The sequence below is a fragment of the Indicator indicator genome, chromosome 39, assembly GCF_027791375.1.
Source record: "Indicator indicator isolate 239-I01 chromosome 39, UM_Iind_1.1, whole genome shotgun sequence".
Taxonomy (NCBI): Eukaryota; Metazoa; Chordata; class Aves; order Piciformes; family Indicatoridae; genus Indicator; species Indicator indicator.
Genome location: NC_072048.1, coordinates 156,624 through 176,739, shown reverse-complemented (window position 1 = coordinate 176,739; position 20,116 = coordinate 156,624). Strand labels below are relative to the sequence as shown.

At 42.0% G+C, this 20,116-nt stretch overlaps 1 protein-coding gene across 1 annotated transcript; it reads right to left on the bottom strand.

Annotated features, from left to right (window-relative positions):
• Nucleotides 1-2,981: 2,981 nt before the first annotated feature.
• BRCA1 (BRCA1 DNA repair associated) lies at nucleotides 2,982-20,110 on the bottom strand. Its single transcript, XM_054396844.1, has 21 exons — nucleotides 20,075-20,110; nucleotides 19,562-19,661; nucleotides 19,310-19,363; nucleotides 18,906-18,986; nucleotides 18,334-18,422; nucleotides 17,935-18,080; nucleotides 17,197-17,305; nucleotides 16,272-16,317; nucleotides 15,696-15,826; nucleotides 11,920-15,240; nucleotides 11,228-11,307; nucleotides 10,161-10,335; nucleotides 9,438-9,754; nucleotides 8,751-8,838; nucleotides 7,906-7,983; nucleotides 7,385-7,425; nucleotides 6,613-6,696; nucleotides 6,163-6,217; nucleotides 4,955-5,028; nucleotides 4,391-4,448; nucleotides 2,982-3,283 (listed from the first exon to the last, which is right to left on the bottom strand). Exons 2-21 carry the CDS (start codon nucleotides 19,639-19,641, stop codon nucleotides 3,180-3,182), a joined length of 5,211 nt encoding a protein of 1,736 aa, XP_054252819.1. The 5' UTR covers nucleotides 19,642-19,661; nucleotides 20,075-20,110; the 3' UTR covers nucleotides 2,982-3,179.
• Nucleotides 20,111-20,116: the final 6 nt, after the last annotated feature.

Genomic DNA, 20,116 nt, shown 5'->3' with positions numbered 1-20,116 from the left:
AGCCTCTTTCCAAAGAGAAATGGCAAAGTGGCAAGCCAGGAAGTGCAGGCTGAAGTCCTCCCCCTCCTCAGATTGGAAAGAACAAGGGAGATGTCCATACAGCCCTGGAGGAAGAGCCTGTCCCAGCTACACTCTTCTCCTTCCTCTGCCTCCCATATATGTTACACGGATTTAACATTCTGTGAGAGCAAGCCTCAAAGAAGCTGATTTCCAATGCATGATGGCTACAGGGCTCTGCAGTAGATGTATGTAAAACCTCTGTGTTATAGCATGGAGAGCACCCCCTCTTTCAGCTAATTTTTGAGTGGAAGCTCCCATCCATAACCTCTCAGGAAAGCAAAGGTATTCCGCCATCAATCACCCTGTGAGTTGATGAGTCCACAAACCAGGTTTCAGAGTTCGAGGTGGCACCATGCTGCATGTGCTGGTTGTAGTAAAACCCGACATAATTTGGCAGCTGTTCTAAAGGGGATTCTCAATTATACCCCACTACCACCTGCTTTGGGCATCTCCAGGCTAAATAAACCCAACCGGAATTTTTAGCAGGTGGATTCCAATGTCAGTAGCAGCAGCTATGATTGCATATGACAGAGTTCTGAGCTAGGAACCAGACCAAGGAGGGTAGGGAAGGGTCTGCCATGGCAAGGAGAAAGACAGAAGCACCACATAAACATTTGCTGTTTATGATGTGCTGCACTGTGTTCCAGGAGAAAGTCTGCTGGTTTGCACTCTCAGGGACCAGAAACTCCCTTTGAGAAGCAGAAGAATCCTACATCAAATCCAATGTTGCCATGTGCAAAGGGCTTTAAGACACTGAGTAACATTTTTACTTTCATGTTTAATTACCCCTTCCAGTCCATAAAGCTCTCTCTGTTGCTTCAGTCTGCAGACTCCAAAACAGCTATGGAGCAAACAGCAATTGCTCATTTATTCCAACAACACTGATGCCACCTGAGTGGGCTCTGTCAATGTGTTGCTCCATGCTGCGTAGCAGCAAAATGTAAAGGACAGCCTGAATAGGCAATAGGCTGTTTGGTCTCTGCTGGTGTCCATACCAGCATGGCTGATAGGTACAGCTTTGTCTTGCATCTTAACTACCATGTATGAATTTTAGCCAGAAATCCATTCCCATATGTTAGAAAATAATCCCTGGACAGCTCCCATATGGCTCATTAACAGCTTTTCTGGTAAGATTAGGCAGCTTCACAGAAATACTTAACTCATTTGTGCTGGAGAAAAGGCAGGAACAGAACCCCAAAACACCCCTGTAGGGCTGGAGACTTTGGGCTGTGCCTGATCTCAGATGCTACAGCAGAGAAGATCGAGGCTAAATGAAGAGCCTGCCTGATGCTACAGTTGATCCCTGCTCTTCATAGCTGAAGATTTGGTGGAATAAAGAACAAGCCATGCATGGCACAGCCAGGCACTGGGCAAAATATCCTTCCCAGAAGCAGATGCTAAGGGGAATCTCAACACTTCAAGGGCAGAAAGGGACAAGCTGCAATAACACTACTGGACAGACAGAGCCAGTCTGTTACTGCCCCAGTGCAAGGACAGCTCTCGCTAGCACAGGATGTGCTGTCTTCCCCAAAAGTAGTAAACTACTCTCCTTTGCTTTAGGAAGTTAGGATTTAATAGCCTAGAGAACAGGGGGAGAATTCAGCTCCTCCCCCACCTCCCTCCCCACAGTAAAGCATTGCTCCCACCCAGAGAGCCTCACCAGCACTGACCAGAGACTGGGCCGCATTCTGAGGCCAACAGATTCCTCCTGCAGCTGGGGCCATGGCAGGGAGTGTGCACTGCACAGCTCAGCTTTCTTGGAATCTGACCTTGACACAGCTGCATGGAGAAGAGTTCCTGTTGGGTTACAACAGAGTTTAGTTACAGCTGCAGCCTTACCTGATGACAAGGCCCCAGGCAAGCCCACAGCAAGCAGCATTTAGTCTCTGCCCTCAGCTCTCTCTTGAAATGTGGGCTACAAAATACCTCAACCCACAGCACAGTGGGTTCCAGAGATAAAGGCAGCAGCAGTCTGAAGGCAAAGCTGTGCTGAACTGCCTCAGCAGTTAGGAAATGTCATCACACAGAAAGTGGCAATGTGGGGCAGCTGAGCAAATGTTTCCAGCACTTGCACCACCAGCAGCACTGCCTGCTAAGACTCCAATTGCCTCTGATAACAGGTTTACTTCTCAGGCTGATGGAAATTACAGTTCTAACTCCAGCTCTGAAATGCTGGTTCACATTTTTACCTCCTCCAGGAAGTCTCCACTCTGTCTGTTCCAGGAGGCTGGACTTCAGAGATTTTTTCACACATGCCTCAATGCAGAGACTCATCAAGTGACTCATGGAAGCAGCATTGGACAATTAAGCAAATACTTGCCAAAACAACTTTATTTCTTTTGAGCATTCCAGTTTTCATAAATATACTTTTCATAAACATGCTTTCCATAACTTCCCAAGAGAACCTACCAGCATCTCAGCATCTGAGCACAACTCCCTGAACTTAGTTACAATCATTGGTTCCTCAACTTTATGACAACAGAATCTTTTTCTGCTCTGAAAGTACAAGAGTATTTATAAAGCTGAAGTGCTTGGCAGCAGAAAGAAGCAACATATTTATGCCACAAAAAGCATGTTTGCAGTCTCATTTTACAGGCAGGGCCTATTGGAAGCAGACTCACTGGGGCGCTGAAGTGCATCGGTGTTTGTCTCTGCATAGGTGCCACAACCCCATCTCAGAAGTGAGACCAGCATGCTTTAATTCAAGCCCTGAGCCAAATATTACTCTTTTAAATGACTGCCTCAAAAATGTCCACACATAGATAAACAGGAACTGGCTGCAGTGGTAAATGATACACCACCACTTTTCTGAAGTGGCAAGGGTTTACATTTTCTAACTTTAAAAATTTGTTTGACAGTAATTTAAAAGGATTATTTTGCAATTAGAAACGTTAATCTTTAAATAACAGTGAGTAATTGCATCTCTATATGGTAATGTTACTTCGGCAACTTTATTGTTAATAAATGTGCAGTTATTTCACTCTGAACAAGAACACTAACTACGTGCACCTGCACCTCATCTCTGCATGACTCAAAAACTCACAGTCCTTGAATTAATTGCCAGACTATCAGCACTAATGAGATTTCCTGAGCGATGGGTAAAGACCAGCAGATTGCCCTCAGGACACAAGGTAAGCATCCAACTCCTGGCACTCATAGCACGCAACACTATCCAACACCCACTCTCGAGTCACCATGACAACGTTGTTCTTTTGCTGGATGGCTGCAAGACAAAGACACAAACAAACTGCTATCAGTGAGTGAAGGCAAGATAAGGTGAGCTTAGTGATGTCTCTCAGATTAAGCCATTTCCTTTGGCATTTCGAAGGCCTTGATAAAGAACAAGTACCTAAAACTAGTGCCATGCACTGCTCCTCCTTTTAACAATGCAGAAAATACTGCTGGTCCGAAGAGAATAGCTGCTTGGCAAAGGGTCAGGCAGGAAGTTTGGAACACCACAGAATAAACACTAAAAGCAACAACTGCAGTCCTTATTGTTTTTAATTTAGAACCCCAGTGACAGCACCTCAGTTTCTGTCTGCTCAGGCATGCTGAGTATCTGACAAGCAATGAGTCTCATTAAGAGAGAAGCAACAGAAAATTACTGAAGCACTCCCAGGCTGTTCTTCACCATTTCAGGATCATTTTCATTATTTTCTCAGTTTCCCAGTGCCATGGAAACAGTTCCTTTTACAACATCTTTCTGCTCCACGTTTTTGCTGTTGAACTCCACTGTAGCCTACCTAGCTGCCATTCATCCCAAAACTCTCATTTAAAAGTCAGTCTGGAACATTTGCACTGTCAAAGTCTCATGGTTTCTCTGGAGAATTTCAATTTAAAAAAACCCCAAAACACATCCAAGCAAAAACCCAGCAAACAAAAAACCAACCAACCAACCCACCCACCCCACAAAAGATCAAACCAGCCAACCAACAGCCAAGCCCCCAGTCAATGGGAAAAAACCCCAACCAACCAAAACCAAACCAAACCAACAACAAAAAGGCACAGCTGTATCAGTTAAGGTACCCATGTATTCTTTCCAGGCCAGCAGACTCTTGTCTTGGAACTCATTAGTCCTCCAAGAGCACCTTTCAGATACTTTCTAGTCTGAAAATTCTCTGTACAGCTGAAGCGCATGAAAACTGAGGCAATAGGATCTGACTCTGTGGCTGATTCTAGAGGTAACAGACCTTGTCCTTCCTGAGCTTTCTTCCAAGGCATACCTCCATCTCCAGATCAGCCTCCCTGATACTTAACTATTTGAAGGCCTGAGGTGCTAGAGACACTCAGTGTACAGCACAAACCAGTCCATGACAGTGTGCTGTTTTACCTCTGTAATCCGTGTTTTCCATCCAAGCATCTGGCTGTACAACCACAATAGCAGAGTTCTAGGGTTTCAAGACAAGAAAATAAAAATGCTTCTGTGATTATCTGTCATGAAATCATTCTCACACCACCTGCAAAGTGAGAACTGGGCTAACTCAGCTTCAGTGTATCACTTCAGAGAAGACTTCAAGAAGTGACAGCAGATAGAAAAAGACATTAACCTCAGATTTTCCTGTGATTCTTCTCTCGGAATTCTGAGACTAAATGAAGGCACTAGAGACTTTTTGTGCTGGGAAATGAGCTTCGGTGCTGATTTCAAGAGAAATTGGCTGTCATAGATTACTATCTCTGATCAGTTTCTACCACAAGTGAGCCTGTCTTCTACCAGAGTGCTAGTAGGACACAAGGCCTGTTGCAGTCTAGCATCATTACTGTGCAGATAGTTCTCTGATGTTCCTGTACCCATTACTCTTGGACAAGCCCATGGAGGTCATGTAATCCCTCACTTCGGGGGTGTATTGCATAGCTACTGACCACCCACTGTGTTAAGTGTAACATTATCACTTACTGTTGTGTGTGTGAACAGATGAAGTTGCTTCACAACAGAGGCACCACAAAGCTCCACCATCCATTCTAGATGTTCTGAAGAAATCAGATAACAGTCTGTTACTTTGTGTTTGACATCACATTGAAATTGGTACTACTCCCTAAGCTCTCCTGTTTGTTCCAAGACACAAACTGCCACCATTTGAGAGAGATGTAAGCCTTAGCAGAGAGTCAGTCCTTTAATTTCCTAGCCTGCTGAGGAGCATCAACTCGCCCTCTTCCCTTGCCATCTAGTCAAGACTGAACAAACAAACAAATAAAAAAACAGAAAAGGCAAAGCATACTCAAATTTTAAAAGAGAAAGTTGCTAACAATTTATTTCCTCTTATTGTAAGGATGTAAGAAACAAAGATGAACAATCAGAAGCTAGCTGTGATTCTCTTCCATTAACAAGAGTAGCCAAGCATTTAATTTCCACTGCTTTGTTGAATTGCTAGTGAAGAAGGTAAGTCCCTCTAGTATGAGAGTTATAACTGATGATCACTGAAGCAGGTGAAAGCACTGCATCCTGCCCAGTGATTATTGCAGATGTCAGGAGACCTGAGGCTATTTCACCCCAAAAGGTTACATTGGGCAGATCAGGAAGCGCCTGCTGCCTGTGCCACAAAAATGGGAAGAAAGGCACAAAAATGTAAAGTAGAAAAATGCTACCTTAAATTTTCAAAATATCTTGAGTCAGTTTTTAAACTGCCCAAAGAAGCTACCCTGCACATCAGCTCTGGCTTGGTTGCACTTCTGACATCTGCTGCCAGCTGTGTCAACCACTAGCAAAAGGATACTTGGGAACTGTTAACTAAACCAGAAGTAAAAATACTTCAACACAAGTGTTCAGTAGCATCTAAGGCAATTACTAGAGTGTGATATTGATGTGTTTCCTTCATTGCAGAAGAATCAGAGATAAACTAGATAAAAGTTTTGAAATGCAGCCAAACTGCCAGAACAGTTCTCTGAGGCATCCAAGTAGAGGAGATTTCCATCCTATCTGGAGACAGAACCAGATGAAGTTCTTAGCCTCCACTGTACCTCACCAGGTATTTTGAAAAACTCAGAGTAAAAGAGGTAGAACAGGATCCAAGAAGGGGTCCCATGTAAAATTAGGATGAATGCAGACAATCCCCCCTCCAAATACTTTCTATGTATAGTTCATTGAATTCCCCTACAGTGACACACCTGTGGTCATACCAGTGAAAGGTCCACAGCAACAGATCTCAAAGTCTTTAAAGATCTAAAACACAAGGAACACATTAGAGTATGGATGGCACCTGTAAAGCCAACACTTCATATGCTGCTTCTATTGCACTTCCAAGACTGGTTATCAAGGTGGCACTCCTTCCAAGGGTACCTGAAGCGCTCTGCAGCCTACCAAACAAGACCATCATCAACCCCCAGCCCTGTGCTATGCTACAGATTGTTATGAAAACTGCATCCAGTGCAAGCAGTGAGTCACCTGAGCCTGCATGCTCTGCTGCTAGCAGAGCTCACCTCTCACCAGTCAGTGCCTGACTGGTACAATTCGGTACATGCAGAGAAATAGGAAGAAGCTCCAGATACGCAGCTAGCACAGCCCCAGATCTGAAACAGTCCAAGCAGGACAGGATTTACAATCTGTTGCGTTCATACCTTCTCAGTTAGAGACTCTCTAGCCCTCTTGGGACCTTGGTGGTTTCTCCCGTTGATTACATCCCCTCTAACTTCAAAGTTCTCCTGTAACAGAACATAAGGAGGGGCACATGAGGGCCTTTACTAGCCATTTCTAGGGCTAAGACTTATCTTCTTCACCCTTGGCTTGACAAAAGGGCATATGGATTTCGTAACAGAGTGGGCATTTCTGCTCACAAGGGAGATGAAATCTATACTGGGGCACTAATGCAACACCTCACAAAATCTGTACTAGAGATTAAAAACCCAAATACTCCCAAGAAATACAAAAATCCACTCAAATGGAGGTCATACCAAATAAACTATTTCTATTAGGAAAGCAAGTCCTGGAGAATGCTGTAGTGAGTTTTCAGCAGCTGGTTATTCTAAAATTAAAAGAAAACAAAGCTATGCCTACAGCTATGCTCTAAGGTTATTTCCTTCAGAAAACAAGAGATCTTTCCTTCTATGCTGTAATCCTGCCATAGCAGTAGGAGCACATGAAAATATGCCTGCAACCTGTTACCAAAACCTAAAACCCAGCAAGGACTCCTTGTGTCCTCAATAACAATGAGCGCGTACAGCCCAAGCGTGGCTTTTGGTCCCAGTGTTTGGTAAAACCTGAATCCCAGGTTTCGGAGCCATATTTACATATATAAAATGTTTAGACAATACCTGAGGTTACTGTTAAGTCTCTAAATGCAATAGCATTGCTCACGCATTTGACGTTTCACTCTTAAGATGAAAGACCTACCTCATCCAGTATCCTTCCTTCTTTAAAAGACTGAATCACCCCTAAACAAAAAGATCAGAACAGGACAAATAATTTTATCCAGAGAAATTGTTCTTCCATTGCCAATGGTCTAACTTCATTGATATATTAAATTGAAGGTATATTTGTACTAAGAGAACGTGAATACAGTCTGATGCCTTAAAGAGCACAGAATTTTTTACCTCTTATAAGTAATATTAACTTTGCACTAATTTGTGTGGTGAATCACCAAGATTAAGAGGGAGGAAAGGTTTTTGTCAGGGTGGGGAGCAATACAACATAGTCACTTGAAAGCAGGAACAGTATCCAGATGAGAAGGAAGCTTTATGCTGCTGTTTGTTGAGGGTTTTTTAATTTTAAGTTATTTTAAAGAAGAAACCCTGCAAAACAGCAGATCTCAAGATATGAAGAGATTTTTAAGTTCTGTTTTTATTGGAAAAAGTGAAGAGCACATTTGTGGTAGAAGGGCAGAGACCATTTAATTCCAAACCAAATATACTTACACTGGTAGCTAACGACCCATTTCCTTCCTGCAATGCCCAGGAAATACTTCAGTGTCCGCTCACACACAAGCTCCTTATCTGCAAAGCAAAGACAGATAAGAATCATAGAATCAACCAGGTTGGAAGAGACCTCCAAGATTATCCAGTCCAACCTATAACCCAGCCCTATCCAATCAACTAGACCATGGCACTAAGTGCCTCATCCAGTCTTCTCTTGAACATTTCCGGGGACGGTGACTCCACCACCTCCCTGGGCAGCCCATTCCAATGAGCAATCACCCTCTCTGTGAGGAACTTCCTCCTAATGTCCAGCCTACACCTGCCCTGGCACAACTTGAGACTGTGTCCCCTCGTTCTGCTGCTGGTTGCCTGTCTTTCAGTTTTGCCATTAGTGCAAGAAAACAGCTTAGGTTGTTTTATACCTAAAAGCAAAAGGGTTTTGCTAAGTGCAGAAGGAAAATATCAACAGCATCTATACGTAAGGAAAAACTAATCTATCCACTTTAATCCTACCCTATAGAAAGGCTTCAAGATTCTAGTGTCCTGATTCTACTAAACTGAACCCTTTTTAAGTTATTCAGTAAAGAATGGTGGGTTCTGAACTACTTAATGTGCTGTATACACCTGAAAATTAACCTCAAAGCACACAAGGAAACAAAACCAACTCACTCACTGATTCAGTCAAATAGAGTAAGAAAAATCCCTAAGTTTAAACAATAAAGAAAAAATGAATTCCTCAAATTCATTCAAACTTGTTGCTGAACTCTCTGCTGGTTGGTTAGTCCACAGTTAAAATTCCATAAGGTGAGTAAACAAAGGATATGGTCATATACCTCTCAACAAACCTGTTTTCATTATGACATGGGTTGTTCCTTCAGTAATGTGATTAGACAAAGTGCTCTGAGTTTTTCTTGCAAACTTCTGGACTACCAGCTGAAAGGCAGTTAAGAAAATGAACAGCTAGCAAAACATTTAAAAACCCCAACAGCTCCAGCTGATAGTTTAACATAACAAGGTAGCTTCTTCACAGTAATGTTCTGGTGCTGGCATGCAGAACATACTCTTCCTTGGAAGTCTGTAATGTGGCACCACTCAACAGCCTAAAGTAAAGAAGTCAGGAGCTGAATAAACCAAACCCCACATCTTTCTGGAAATGGATTGCAAAAATGGGTTTAATTACAGAAATCCTTGCTATGGATCAGGATTTGAGTAAAGAAGCAGTATCCAAAACATTAAGGGAACCAACTAACTAACTAGTTCCCTCCCCCAGGCCCCATGGCTCTCCAGAAATCAAGTCCTCTCACTTGGTGTTTTCCCACAAGTCAGAAAGCTGCCATTGAAATAGTTCAAACTTCACTAAGCTTAATAGTGCCACTTTCAGGCACCATTCCTTGTATTTTCAGGAGTGAAAACCAGTGCATTACTGGTTCTACAAGGTTAGCTTCCATCAGCTTGGATCTCTTTGTGTTGAGAACTGGTGCCAATCAGGAATGATCAACAAGTGATTTTCACTACTTCTGCAAGGTACTTACACATTCACTTTGCTTCAGACCTGAGGCCACAATGGACATTACTTTCCTGTTAGTCACTGCTGCACTCTCTTTCCCAGTTGCACTGTGCAGAACAGGTAGAGGAAAACACACACTACTGTTTGATTCACCCTCCTGAGTACAGCTTTGCTTAGCACCCTGAGCTGCAGCAGAACTCTTTGCTGCTTCTGCAGCTCCAGGGTGAAGCAGCTTTGCAGAGGACGGCGAGTTACTCGGACTCCTGGTCACATTTTCAGGGAGATTTGATAAAACAGATGGACTGTTGAGTCTGGTCTCAGATTTCTGCTCATCTGCATTTTCTAAGGGAAGGAAGAAAGAAATCAGCCCTTGAAACAATTTCATACTTTTTGTCATGGTGGAAGGCTGTTGCTCTGCCTTTTAAGTTCAAATGTTGCAGTTGCTTCCTCTCCTTGTTTATTACTTCCCCTTAGCCCTATGTTTTTTTAAATCGTCTATAGCTGAGACACCAGAGCGCCCCTGAACTTTGAGCAGCATGCTTGTCAAGAAGTACCAGTCTATATCTGAGACAGATAATAACCCCCATTACTGTCACATTGGGGTTCAGCTGCATCCTGATGGGCAGCTCTACAGCCAGGCTATGAACCAAACCCTACCTAACATGAAGTCAGATCTCTTTAAACTGACGAGGAATACATGAACTAAAATCCTTGGTTTACAAGCAAATATTGTAACATTGCTATTTACCTCTTTCTTGTCTCCTTTGTTCCATTCCAAGTGTTCCTTTACTACTGGAATGCAGCAGTTCCCTGTGCACTGGTAGAAACTCAGAGTCCTGGCTCCCATGCTGCTGTAGCACTGCTTCAAGTACAGCCATTTCTTGCTGAAGTTTTTTCAGGTTATTTTGCATAGCATTCTTCTGCTGCAAAGGATGCACAATTGTACCAGCACTAGCAAATTCAGCTTTAAACAGTAAGAGCAATTTCTTTAACAAACACTTCAAAACCAGGAATGGCAGCACCATTTTGACTTAGTTTGCCCTGTGTTCAAAAGGCAGCTGTGGGGTTTTTGCTATAACAAACAATGCAAGCACGCTATGACAGTGGCAAACAAATCCTAAACTGCACACATTTTGCTGTTCAAACTATTTCAGTTCAGGCAGCTCACCAGAGCTTCATCAGTCAGGGAAAAAAAGAGTTTCTGTAGAGATTTCTCTCAAAGTAATTTTGTCTCAACTGCTTTAGTTTTCACTACCCACTTCATTGAAAATGTAGCAGTGAAGAGCAAGCGTTGAGCCTCTGCACTCCCCACTACTGAAAGGCCCAAAGACTGTTTAGCCCTCTATCAAAAACATGCCATACCTCCTTCTAAGATGATCTCAGGGCTTCAAATGGTCCCTTTAAAAACCTAGAACCTTCCCCATCCACAATAAAGCAGTGTCCACAGCACTGAACACTACATTTGTAGCTCCAGCACTGGCACCATGTGGAACTTCCTTGTTACTGAATCACAGCCCCTCTCAGCTAAACAGACAACCCCCACCACCCAACAAACCAAACAGCTGCCCACCAATTCATACTGCCACTCTTCCCTTGAACCCAGACATATCCTAGGATCTCTTTCAGTGAAGCTACATCACAGAACAGTCTTGCCAGCTGACCACATCTTGCACGAAACAGAAGAACCATGAAGAGCCATAAGGCATAAAAATGAAAATCTTCTGACATTGATGAAAGCACTGACTTCACAGCTTCCAGGTACCTGCCTAGATCCTAGAATACAAACTACTGCTAGAATTTAGTACACAAACTCACCTGTGTGGTAAGGATTTCACCCTGAGAAAAAAGCCCACATGAATCTTCCACATTACTTGTTTCACTGTCATATCCAGAGGCTTGAAGGTGGAAGAAAGTGCGAGTTAAAAACATGAACAAACCCAACAAACATTGTCCATAATCTCTCACCACACAGCCCTTCCAGCCAATTGAATTGAGAAGCTCTGGGAACACTGAAGTCAGAAGCATAGATCTGCTCTCAGTGAGCATCTCAAAGAATGCCACCTCACACATGGCAAAAGTAAAAGAACTCAAGTGTTTCACTAGTGATGAAGAGTCCTAAATATTTAGGAAAGCCATAGAAAGGTCAAAATAAGCCAATTTCAACAAACATTTGATAAGGGGAAATAGCTTAGGCAGGCTTTATGAAATGTTGATGATAGATGCAAGCATCAGATTGTAGTAAGAAAGCCAGCATTTCACCCCAGAATTAATTCCCATCTGACAGAGTGAGTTCAACCTCTAGTGTCCAGTCTTTAAAATTTTGATTTGAAAAAACCATACTGGAAGAATTTAATTTTTAGGAATTAAACCACTGAAAGGTTTTTGTTTGATTGTTTATGGGTGATACATTCCTCTAAGAAAGCAATCACCACATAAACACATAACAAAGTTCCCATGCAAACACAAAAACTTGTCTGCAATGAGATTACAAACACAGCCGCACAGACAAAACAAGTTTGTACCTAGGTTTGCTCCCACATTTGGGTCTCCTTGGCATTCATCTTTGAAGTTTGTTTTGCTTCTCTTCAGCCTTCCATTGCAACGTTGAGAAATTTCCTTACTCTCACTTGCATTGTTCACTTGTTTGGACCTATCGGCTTGTGCTGAATGTTTCTTTGGCTCTTGTGCTCCATCAGTTGATTCTTCAGAATTGTTGGACTGGGAAGAAAATAAGTTGATGGAGCATTCTGACTCCTGGCTTAGTGAAAGGCACCCATTACCTGGGGCAGCTTCAGGCACTTTCTGCACATTACTGTCATCATAGCTTCCATTGTGAGGCAACTTGATGGGACTTACTGAAGCCTCTGCCACAGATGCCACTTGTTTATTGATCTGCAAAGGTGTGCTTACTGATTTGCCAAATATTAATGTCTGAAAGCATGGTAAGTCTTCACCCTCACTAGATTCCTCATCTGAAGATGGCAGTTTCTGCCCTTTTCTTCGAGACTTTTGAATACCTCGAGAGCTCAGCCCAGAACCAGCATTTCTGTTATGCACTTCTTTCATCAGGGCACAGTCACTTCTTTTGACAAATACAGCAGATATCTCTCTCCTATCAGTTTCAGAAAAGCTGTTCTCCTCAGTATCATCATCAGAGCACAGAAAGCCATCAGCAGTTTCAGACAAACCTGTAAAACCCCTATTCCCTTTCAGGAGTTCTTCTGGAGCCTCTGGAACTAAGCACTCGGACAGTCCTGTGCCCCCTGTTTGGGTTGCCTCTTCTTTATTCCCCTTTACTTGTTTTTCTTCTCTTTTGCTACATTTTTTCTCAGTGACTTCATCTCTGAATTCAGCAGGCCTCTGCTCAGGAGCTGCAGAAATCACTGATCTGGACTGAGAATGTAGCACTGGGCCTTTGCTGTCAATAACTTTGGCCTTGTGTGCTTGATTGCTTCCTGAACTGAAACAGATCTCCTTGGCCATGTTTACAGCAACTGTCCTGGAAGAGAGCTCTGCTACATTACTCTGATCACTCCGACTGCTGGGACCTCTGACTGGATTCTGCCTCAACTCACCTCCTATCCCTACAGCAGGTGACACTGCCTTCTCATCTCCCTGCTCTCCTTTTTGCAGTCTGTTCTTGTCTTTAATCCTAGCAGCACCCACTCTTACCAGTGTCAGAGTCTTTTGATTTGCAACCTGTGAAACATCTTCTCCATGTTCCCCTGTGTCCGTATGTTCAGTGTTGCCAACAAAGCAAGTCACAGGACTAACACAAACAGAATCACAGGTATTAGGCTCCTCTTTCTCACAAACCCTGCACAAGATTTCAGAAGTTCTCTCTTGCAAGTTTTCTCTGTTTAAGTGTTTACTATGCTCATTTTCTATCTGATCAACACACACCTTTAAAGTTTCAGCAGCAGCCCCTTCTGCTGCACACACCTGCATAGCGGCAGGATAAAGGCTGAACGACAGACGTTTGGACTGCCTAAATATACCTCGCAGGCACTGTGTGTCTAATTCACTATCTGCAGCTTCCTTAGTCAAATCCCAGGCTTCTTTAACCACTGGCAACTTTTCAGTTTTGAAGTCCTCTGGAACACTTTGTGTATCATGTCCACTGTCCTGGGGAATGCACGATTCGGTCACCTCTTCAGTTAGGTCAGGAGTTTGCACAACAGTCACTGATGGAGACTGTGGGAGGAAAGGGCTACCTCGTATTTCACCTCCTTTAGAACCTGCATCAAGTGCAGAGGAACTACAATTTGAACCTTGACACATAGCTGGAGGATTGAAGAGACTCCTGCCAGCATCTGCAGTGTCAGGTGAATTCTTTTGACTAACCAGCATTTTATCTTCCTTCAGATCAGTGAGTAGCTTGTGACTCAGCACACCCTGGGGCTCACATAGGTCTTTGTATTCAGAAGAGTGAACTAACACATTGCTTTGGACACCAAAAGGCTCTTCACCATCACTGCCAGAGGTTCTTGCTCCCTTAATTACTGCTCCTTTTCCCATTTCTTTTGTCATTTCTCCAGACAGTAACTGAAGCCTCCTGCTGCGCCTGACTTGTCTTTGCTCACGATCAACTTTCCTTGCTTCTTCACTGCTTGGGTAGCTGTTGATCTGTGGCTCTGATGAGTCAGAGGAAAGAGAGTTCCTATCCACCACTAACTGTAGAGCACACATTGCTCTAGTAGAACTCCTGCATCTTTTTGCTGCAGTGCTTTTTTTAGTGCTTTTCTGATTAGAGTTATTCAGTTCTCGCTCTCTGTCACAGTGCTTACCAGTCACCTTTGCAGGAGCTTTCTTCTGTATGGATCCTCCTCCTTCCTCAAGCACTGCTGGTGCATTATCCTCTCTATTCTCAGAGAGGTGACTCTCATTAACAGCAGATCTTTCATCACATCTTTTTTTTTCAGCACTTCCAAAGCAGCAGTTAACACTTTGAGGGCTCCCATCTGCTCCATATATATCTTTTTGCTTGATGAAATCCTCAGGCTGCAGGAGACAGGTAGTCTTCCTTTTTCGTTTGAATCCGTCTTTGATGGAATCATTCAAGCACTTCTCAGCAGCACCGACATATTTTTGTTCTGTACTAGGTAAAATGTCCCTCCAGATAACAGAGGAATTTGACTTCCTGTCTCTCTTGTATGTTTTCCCAAATATTTTGTCTTTGATACCTGCTGTTGGTCTTGACTCTCTGTTTCCTTCATCCACTGCAATTTCCATAGGGTCAGTCTTTTCTGAAACACAGGAATCTCTGTCAGACAAACACACATCTCCTTCGTCCAAAACAGCTGCTCCAGCAGAATTATCCTGGGAATAACTGGAAGTCAGAAATCCATTGTTTTTTGAAAACCATTCATTGACTTTTTCAATGCTTCTCTTCAGTCTCTTCCTAGAGACTTCAAACAGGGTAGTGCAATGAAGCATCTCTGGCTGAAGTAGTTTTTCCAGAGTAAGTTCATTTTCATGGAAAGAATTTTCAGGTTTATACATTTCCACAATTTTCACAACACTATCTAGTTCCTTGCTTTCATCCGAGCTGCTCTCTGAGCTATCTTTTAAGTCAAACTCTTTGCTTTTACTACTGCACCAAGTTTGCTCTGCATTAGCTTCTTCTGTGTTCTGAGAGGAAGATGTCCCCCTGCTCCTTGGAGTGTTCTCTGGACCTGCTCTGTCACACTGCTCTGTGAGCAGCTCTACTGCCCTGTTTGAAGGGGAACTATGGCATGCAGTCACATTCACTTGGACAGGTTTGGTACATTCAGCGGTGCTCCGAGTACTTCTCTTGCTTGAGTCTTCCTTAAAGAAATCACTTTCACCTGAAGATTTACAGGTATTACAAATTATTAAGCCCTATTTTACACACAAAGAACAACCACAAGCTTAACAGCTACTTTGTTTAAAAGAACTGTTCTTATTTCCCTTCAAAACAGAACATTACACTGTGCAAATCTCCCTCCAGAGAAAGGGAGAAAGACCAAACTACATCTGACATATGTTCATCCAAGCTCTTCCATCAATTGCCAGGCAGTGCTCTCAGCTCCCGTTCTAAGGTACACAGCCTGTGTAAGACAGTAGTTTGGCACTTGGATCAAGTTACTTTGTTCCCTCCTGTTCCTGTGCACAGAATACCCACTACAGGTATCATCTTGCATTATGCTGTCGCTAGCTGTAGGCATCAAGAGAACTTCAAGCATATATATTTACAAAAATGTTAACTTGTGCTCTTTTTTTCCAAGCTGAATCATTTTTGTCACCAGAACAACAAACACACCTGGGACATTTGGTAGAATTCCTCCTTTAGCAGCCAGCTTGTCAGGCAGTACATTAAGACAACAGCCTTTCCCCTCCTCAGCACTCTTTTGTTCTTGAGAGGAAATGCGAAGCCCTGCTTTGTCTTCTGATCTGTTCAGAAGGGAACTCTAATTTCATTACAGAGGAAAGTACAATAGCTATAATAAAAGATGATAGTTAATTTTCCCTTTTTGCTCTCTTAACAGCTTTTGGAGAGGTCAGGCTCATGACTGACATTCATCACAAGTAAATCCCTTCAGAGTTTCAGGTCTTTTCTTTAGAAGATCCCCTCCCACATTCCTGAATCACATTCACTTTCTAAAGCATAGTGCATATAATGTCCATGTAAGCAACAAAACATTTTGAAAACAGCTTTAAAGCATGACATGACAAACTGATGTGAGTCAGCCACCCATTCTGCTCTCCCTTGCAGCTGAAAATCATTGCTCAGCTTCAAGAATTCCATCAGCCCTATGTTAAGGAGCTAAAACACTGGAAGGAGAATACTGAACTACTGTCTCTAGAAAATAGCAATTCCTTAACCACTGTTACTCACCTGACATTGCTCTGCTGTTTAAAAAGTTCTTCAGATGAATCAGAGCCTGAAAACAAAGCAGCTGTTACTCTGCTTGGATTGATTCAAAGAGGACTTGCCAGACTCAGTGCTTAGTTCTCTCTAGAGGCAGATGCCTTCAACTTTTATTAGATGAAATCAAGTTCAGTTGTACAGTATTTTACCTAATTATGATTTCTATGTATAAATGGAATAGCAGAGAACTGTTTAAATAGTGACTGCTAAAAGAGAGAGCTGATGAGAGTTAATTAGTTTCTAGTTTCTAAATGTACAGATAAACCAGCTGCTAGTATTTATGATTTTGAACTGGAAGTCAGAGCGATGCATTTGGATGCCTATCTTGGATACTTTGACTGATCTTGGTGGAAGCAGTAAGGGAAAAAGAGAGGCAATGAACACTCTCTGTTAAACAGAGCAATCAATTCCTTCCTTGAAGGGACAGGAAGGAAATCAGCTATGTACAGCCTCTATCTGGCTTCTGGTGCAGCAGTCAGCGACAGGAAAAGGCCATTTTAAAAAAATGAGGATAAACAGAAGTGAAATATTCTGTTGTTAGTGAGATGTAATTCTTAACTCAGACTATTAATTAGAGCCTCAAACACTGGTGTCAAGGCTTAATGTTCTTTAAAGCAGTTGTTCTCATTAATTATACCAACTAAAAGCATTTTCTCTTCTTTAGAACTTGCAAAATAAGCCTTAAAGGTTTACTACAGCAGTGTTAGGTCCTATAATATAACAAATTATGTAACTGCCCCCTCGGATTTACCAACTTGGAACTGTCCCTTCACTTGTCCCAGTTCTCGTTGTGTTTTAAGGAGAAACCAGTGTTTATAAACACTTTGAACTTCGTTACTTTGCAAACATTGTATGTAAGAGTCGACCAGTGTGGATCTATAACAGATCTTACCAAACTCGATATAAAGCCCTTTTTCAGGGTCACACTTCTGGGTTTTATTTCTTAGGGGACACTGTTTGACCCTAGTATCTGCAAGCTGTGTATCCACATTAGCTTCCTGCTGACAGAAAAACACAAAGGAGTTATTTAGAATGGCTGGCTATTTAAAAAAAACCCAACCTAGTAATTATTTTAATTATTTCAGCTACAGCAAGAGGGGCTGACACTTGGCAGCTTCTATACAAAAATCCAATACACGTTATTTTTGTTACTGATGTCAGTAACAGAATGTCTTAATAGGAACAACTATCAGGCAACTAACAGCTCAAATCATTAACAGTTTCATTTTACTTAACATTCTATCCATCATGAAGCAGATGAGACAAGAACAAACTTGTGCACACAGCAATCACCCCAAGTTGGGTCATGTCACAAGAATTCTTCAGACATATTCATGGTCTAACTAGCAAATAACTAAAAAGCCAACCAGTAGCTAGGCATCCTTAGTAAACGAGCAGTACCAAAACCCTTCCAGTCCTTATTTCAAATCATTACCTTTAAGCTCAGGCCACTTTATGGAAACTGCTTTTTAAAGTAGGGTAGGAAAACAAGAATAATTAGATGTCCTTGTGTGGAATGATATTAAAGTCAAACATTGATCTGAAATCAATCCAGAATCTCCTGTTCCATTTATTTATGTAGATATACATTTCAAACAAACAAGTGAAAAAAAACAGGGGAAAAATATACCAAGGTGCAGGTCTCTTGTCCATTTCCTTTGATGCTTTTTTTCCTGTTTCTGAAGCCCTTGCTTTGGATGACAGAATGCTCTTTACACAGCAAATCAGCAGCAGTGGCTTCTGTGGATGTTTTAGGAAGGTGATGACTGTTTAAAACTGAAAAATGTCAACAGGGGAAAAAAAGGCAAACCCATTTTCTTCCACTGACCATGATAAGAGATACGTGTTAGCAAGACAGCCTTGCACAGACTCTGTGTAACTGGCAGCTACCCAGCTAAAATGCAGCCAGGAAAAAACTTTGGACAGCTCTTTCCCATACTGTGTATGGCACAGTAAACAAGATACCTTGCAAATAATTTCAATCCAAACATCAGAATAAAAGTCGGGGGTGTACATTCACAACACTTACTCTTTACTCCAGTGTCAAGCTCAAATGCATGGATAGTTTCCAACAATGCCTCAATTAGTTGCTTAAATCTGGAATTTTCTTTCAGACTTCTGAAACAACATCACCATGTGAATTAATTTAAGACAAATGCATGTGTCAACTATTAGTATTTCTGGAGTTCAGGGTGAACAAAAGGGAGTAAAACTCCAAAATGGAAGAAAAGACAGTGAGAAATTGCTCCAAGGAACAACAAATCCCCCCAAAACAACGATTACTATGAGAACTGAAACTATCACCAAGTGAACATTCAGTATATTTCCTCACATAGGTTTAGCACAAACTAGTTGTGAGGACTGAACAACAACATAGTCTATAGCTGACAGCACAGAGAATGTTGACTTCACCTACAATCACTTGAAGAAAGTTTATACTGAGGTAGGGCACTGGAGCTACTCCTTTAGAAACTGGCAGCTTACTTAAGCACGATTTCTTGTTTATTTTGGTTTTCTGGTAGGAGATTTCAAAGAAAATGATTAACCTTTCCTTAGAAATCAAGCTGCTCATCCTCAAGCCCACTTGTAAAGATGTATTACCTCTTAGTAACTTCAGTCTTGCACAGAGGACACTCTACCACACCTTTTTTCTTTTTGCTGAAGAGTTTGAACATGCAGAACCTGGATAAAAAGAATAACCACAATAGTAACCAAAGGGAGGATTTTATTTTCTTTAGAGCTGAGCCTAGGTGTGCATCACTTAGTAGACATCCTTCATTATCAAGCTGAATGCCTGTATTCTTGTTCTGATGTTACAATGAATTAATCCTGCCTCATCTGTAAAACTGCACTTATTTCCCATTCAGAATTGATTTTCCCCCTAAAATATCTACACATTAAGTTAACAGGGCACAGCGTACATCACTAATGCTGTAGAAAAGAAGTATAGATGGAGAATAAGAACAGATTGATTAAGAATTGCAATGATGAGTTTTCAAACCTACCTGCAGAAGACATGGTCACATTTTGCTGAAACTGGCTCTTTGACCACATCCAAGCTACAAAGGAAAAAGAAAGAACACAGTAGTTACATGTAAAATATGAGCAACAAAATAAGATGCAGAAATATAGTCACTTTTTTCCTTTAACTTCAGAAAAAACAACAATAAAACAACAAACATATCTTGGTAGGGAAGAGCAGTAGGACACATTAACCATGTTCCTAACATAGCACTCATGTTATTCTCCTGGCATACCATATTGCACACTCCAAATTCTTCTGCATAGCCAAGAGCACATTTTGTACATCTGCAATGGCCATCACTGAAAAGTCCATTCTTCACATCCAAACACAATCTAGAGAAGGGAGAAAAAAAAAAAAGGAATTAGCTTTGTGCCTGATTCATTGTATCCCATGACCATCTTTTCTCCTGTATGGCTTTTCTATAACATGCTGAACAATACCAAATATTTAGTTGCTCCTTCTTCAGTGAGGCTTTACAACAGTTCTTATGCTGTCAAGTCTTTACAGTCGGAGGAGAAAACCAAAAGAGTTTACAAAAGTAGCGTTCAGCAAAAACTCAGCAAGCGTACACACAAGCATTAGAGAAAAAAAAATTTTTTTCTAGGTGGAACAGAACCTAAACGAGACAGCAGACGCGCTTAAGCAAAGGGCCCTAGGAGGAACTGCCTACACCTATCAGCGCCGGTAAGGCACTACAGCAAGTATTGTAAGGTCTGAAAACGAACACAAACCACTCAGTATTTACATTACGGCAGCTCGGGTGCTGGGACGGACCCTGCAGCGAGGC

Bases quoted from the DNA above. Each gene is read 5' to 3' on its own strand.
- BRCA1 (XM_054396844.1), bottom strand. From the start codon at position 19,641: ATGGACTTTTCAGTGATGGCCATTGCAGATGTACAAAATGTGCTCTTG. The intron at 18,987-19,309 runs GTAGGTTTGAAA...CTTTTTATCCAG, and splicing joins TGTGACCATGTCTTCTGCAG to GTTCTGCATGTTCAAACTCT. The intron at 6,218-6,612 runs GTATGAACGCAA...CTTGTGTTTTAG, and splicing joins GAGAGTCTCTAACTGAGAAG to ATCTTTAAAGACTTTGAGAT.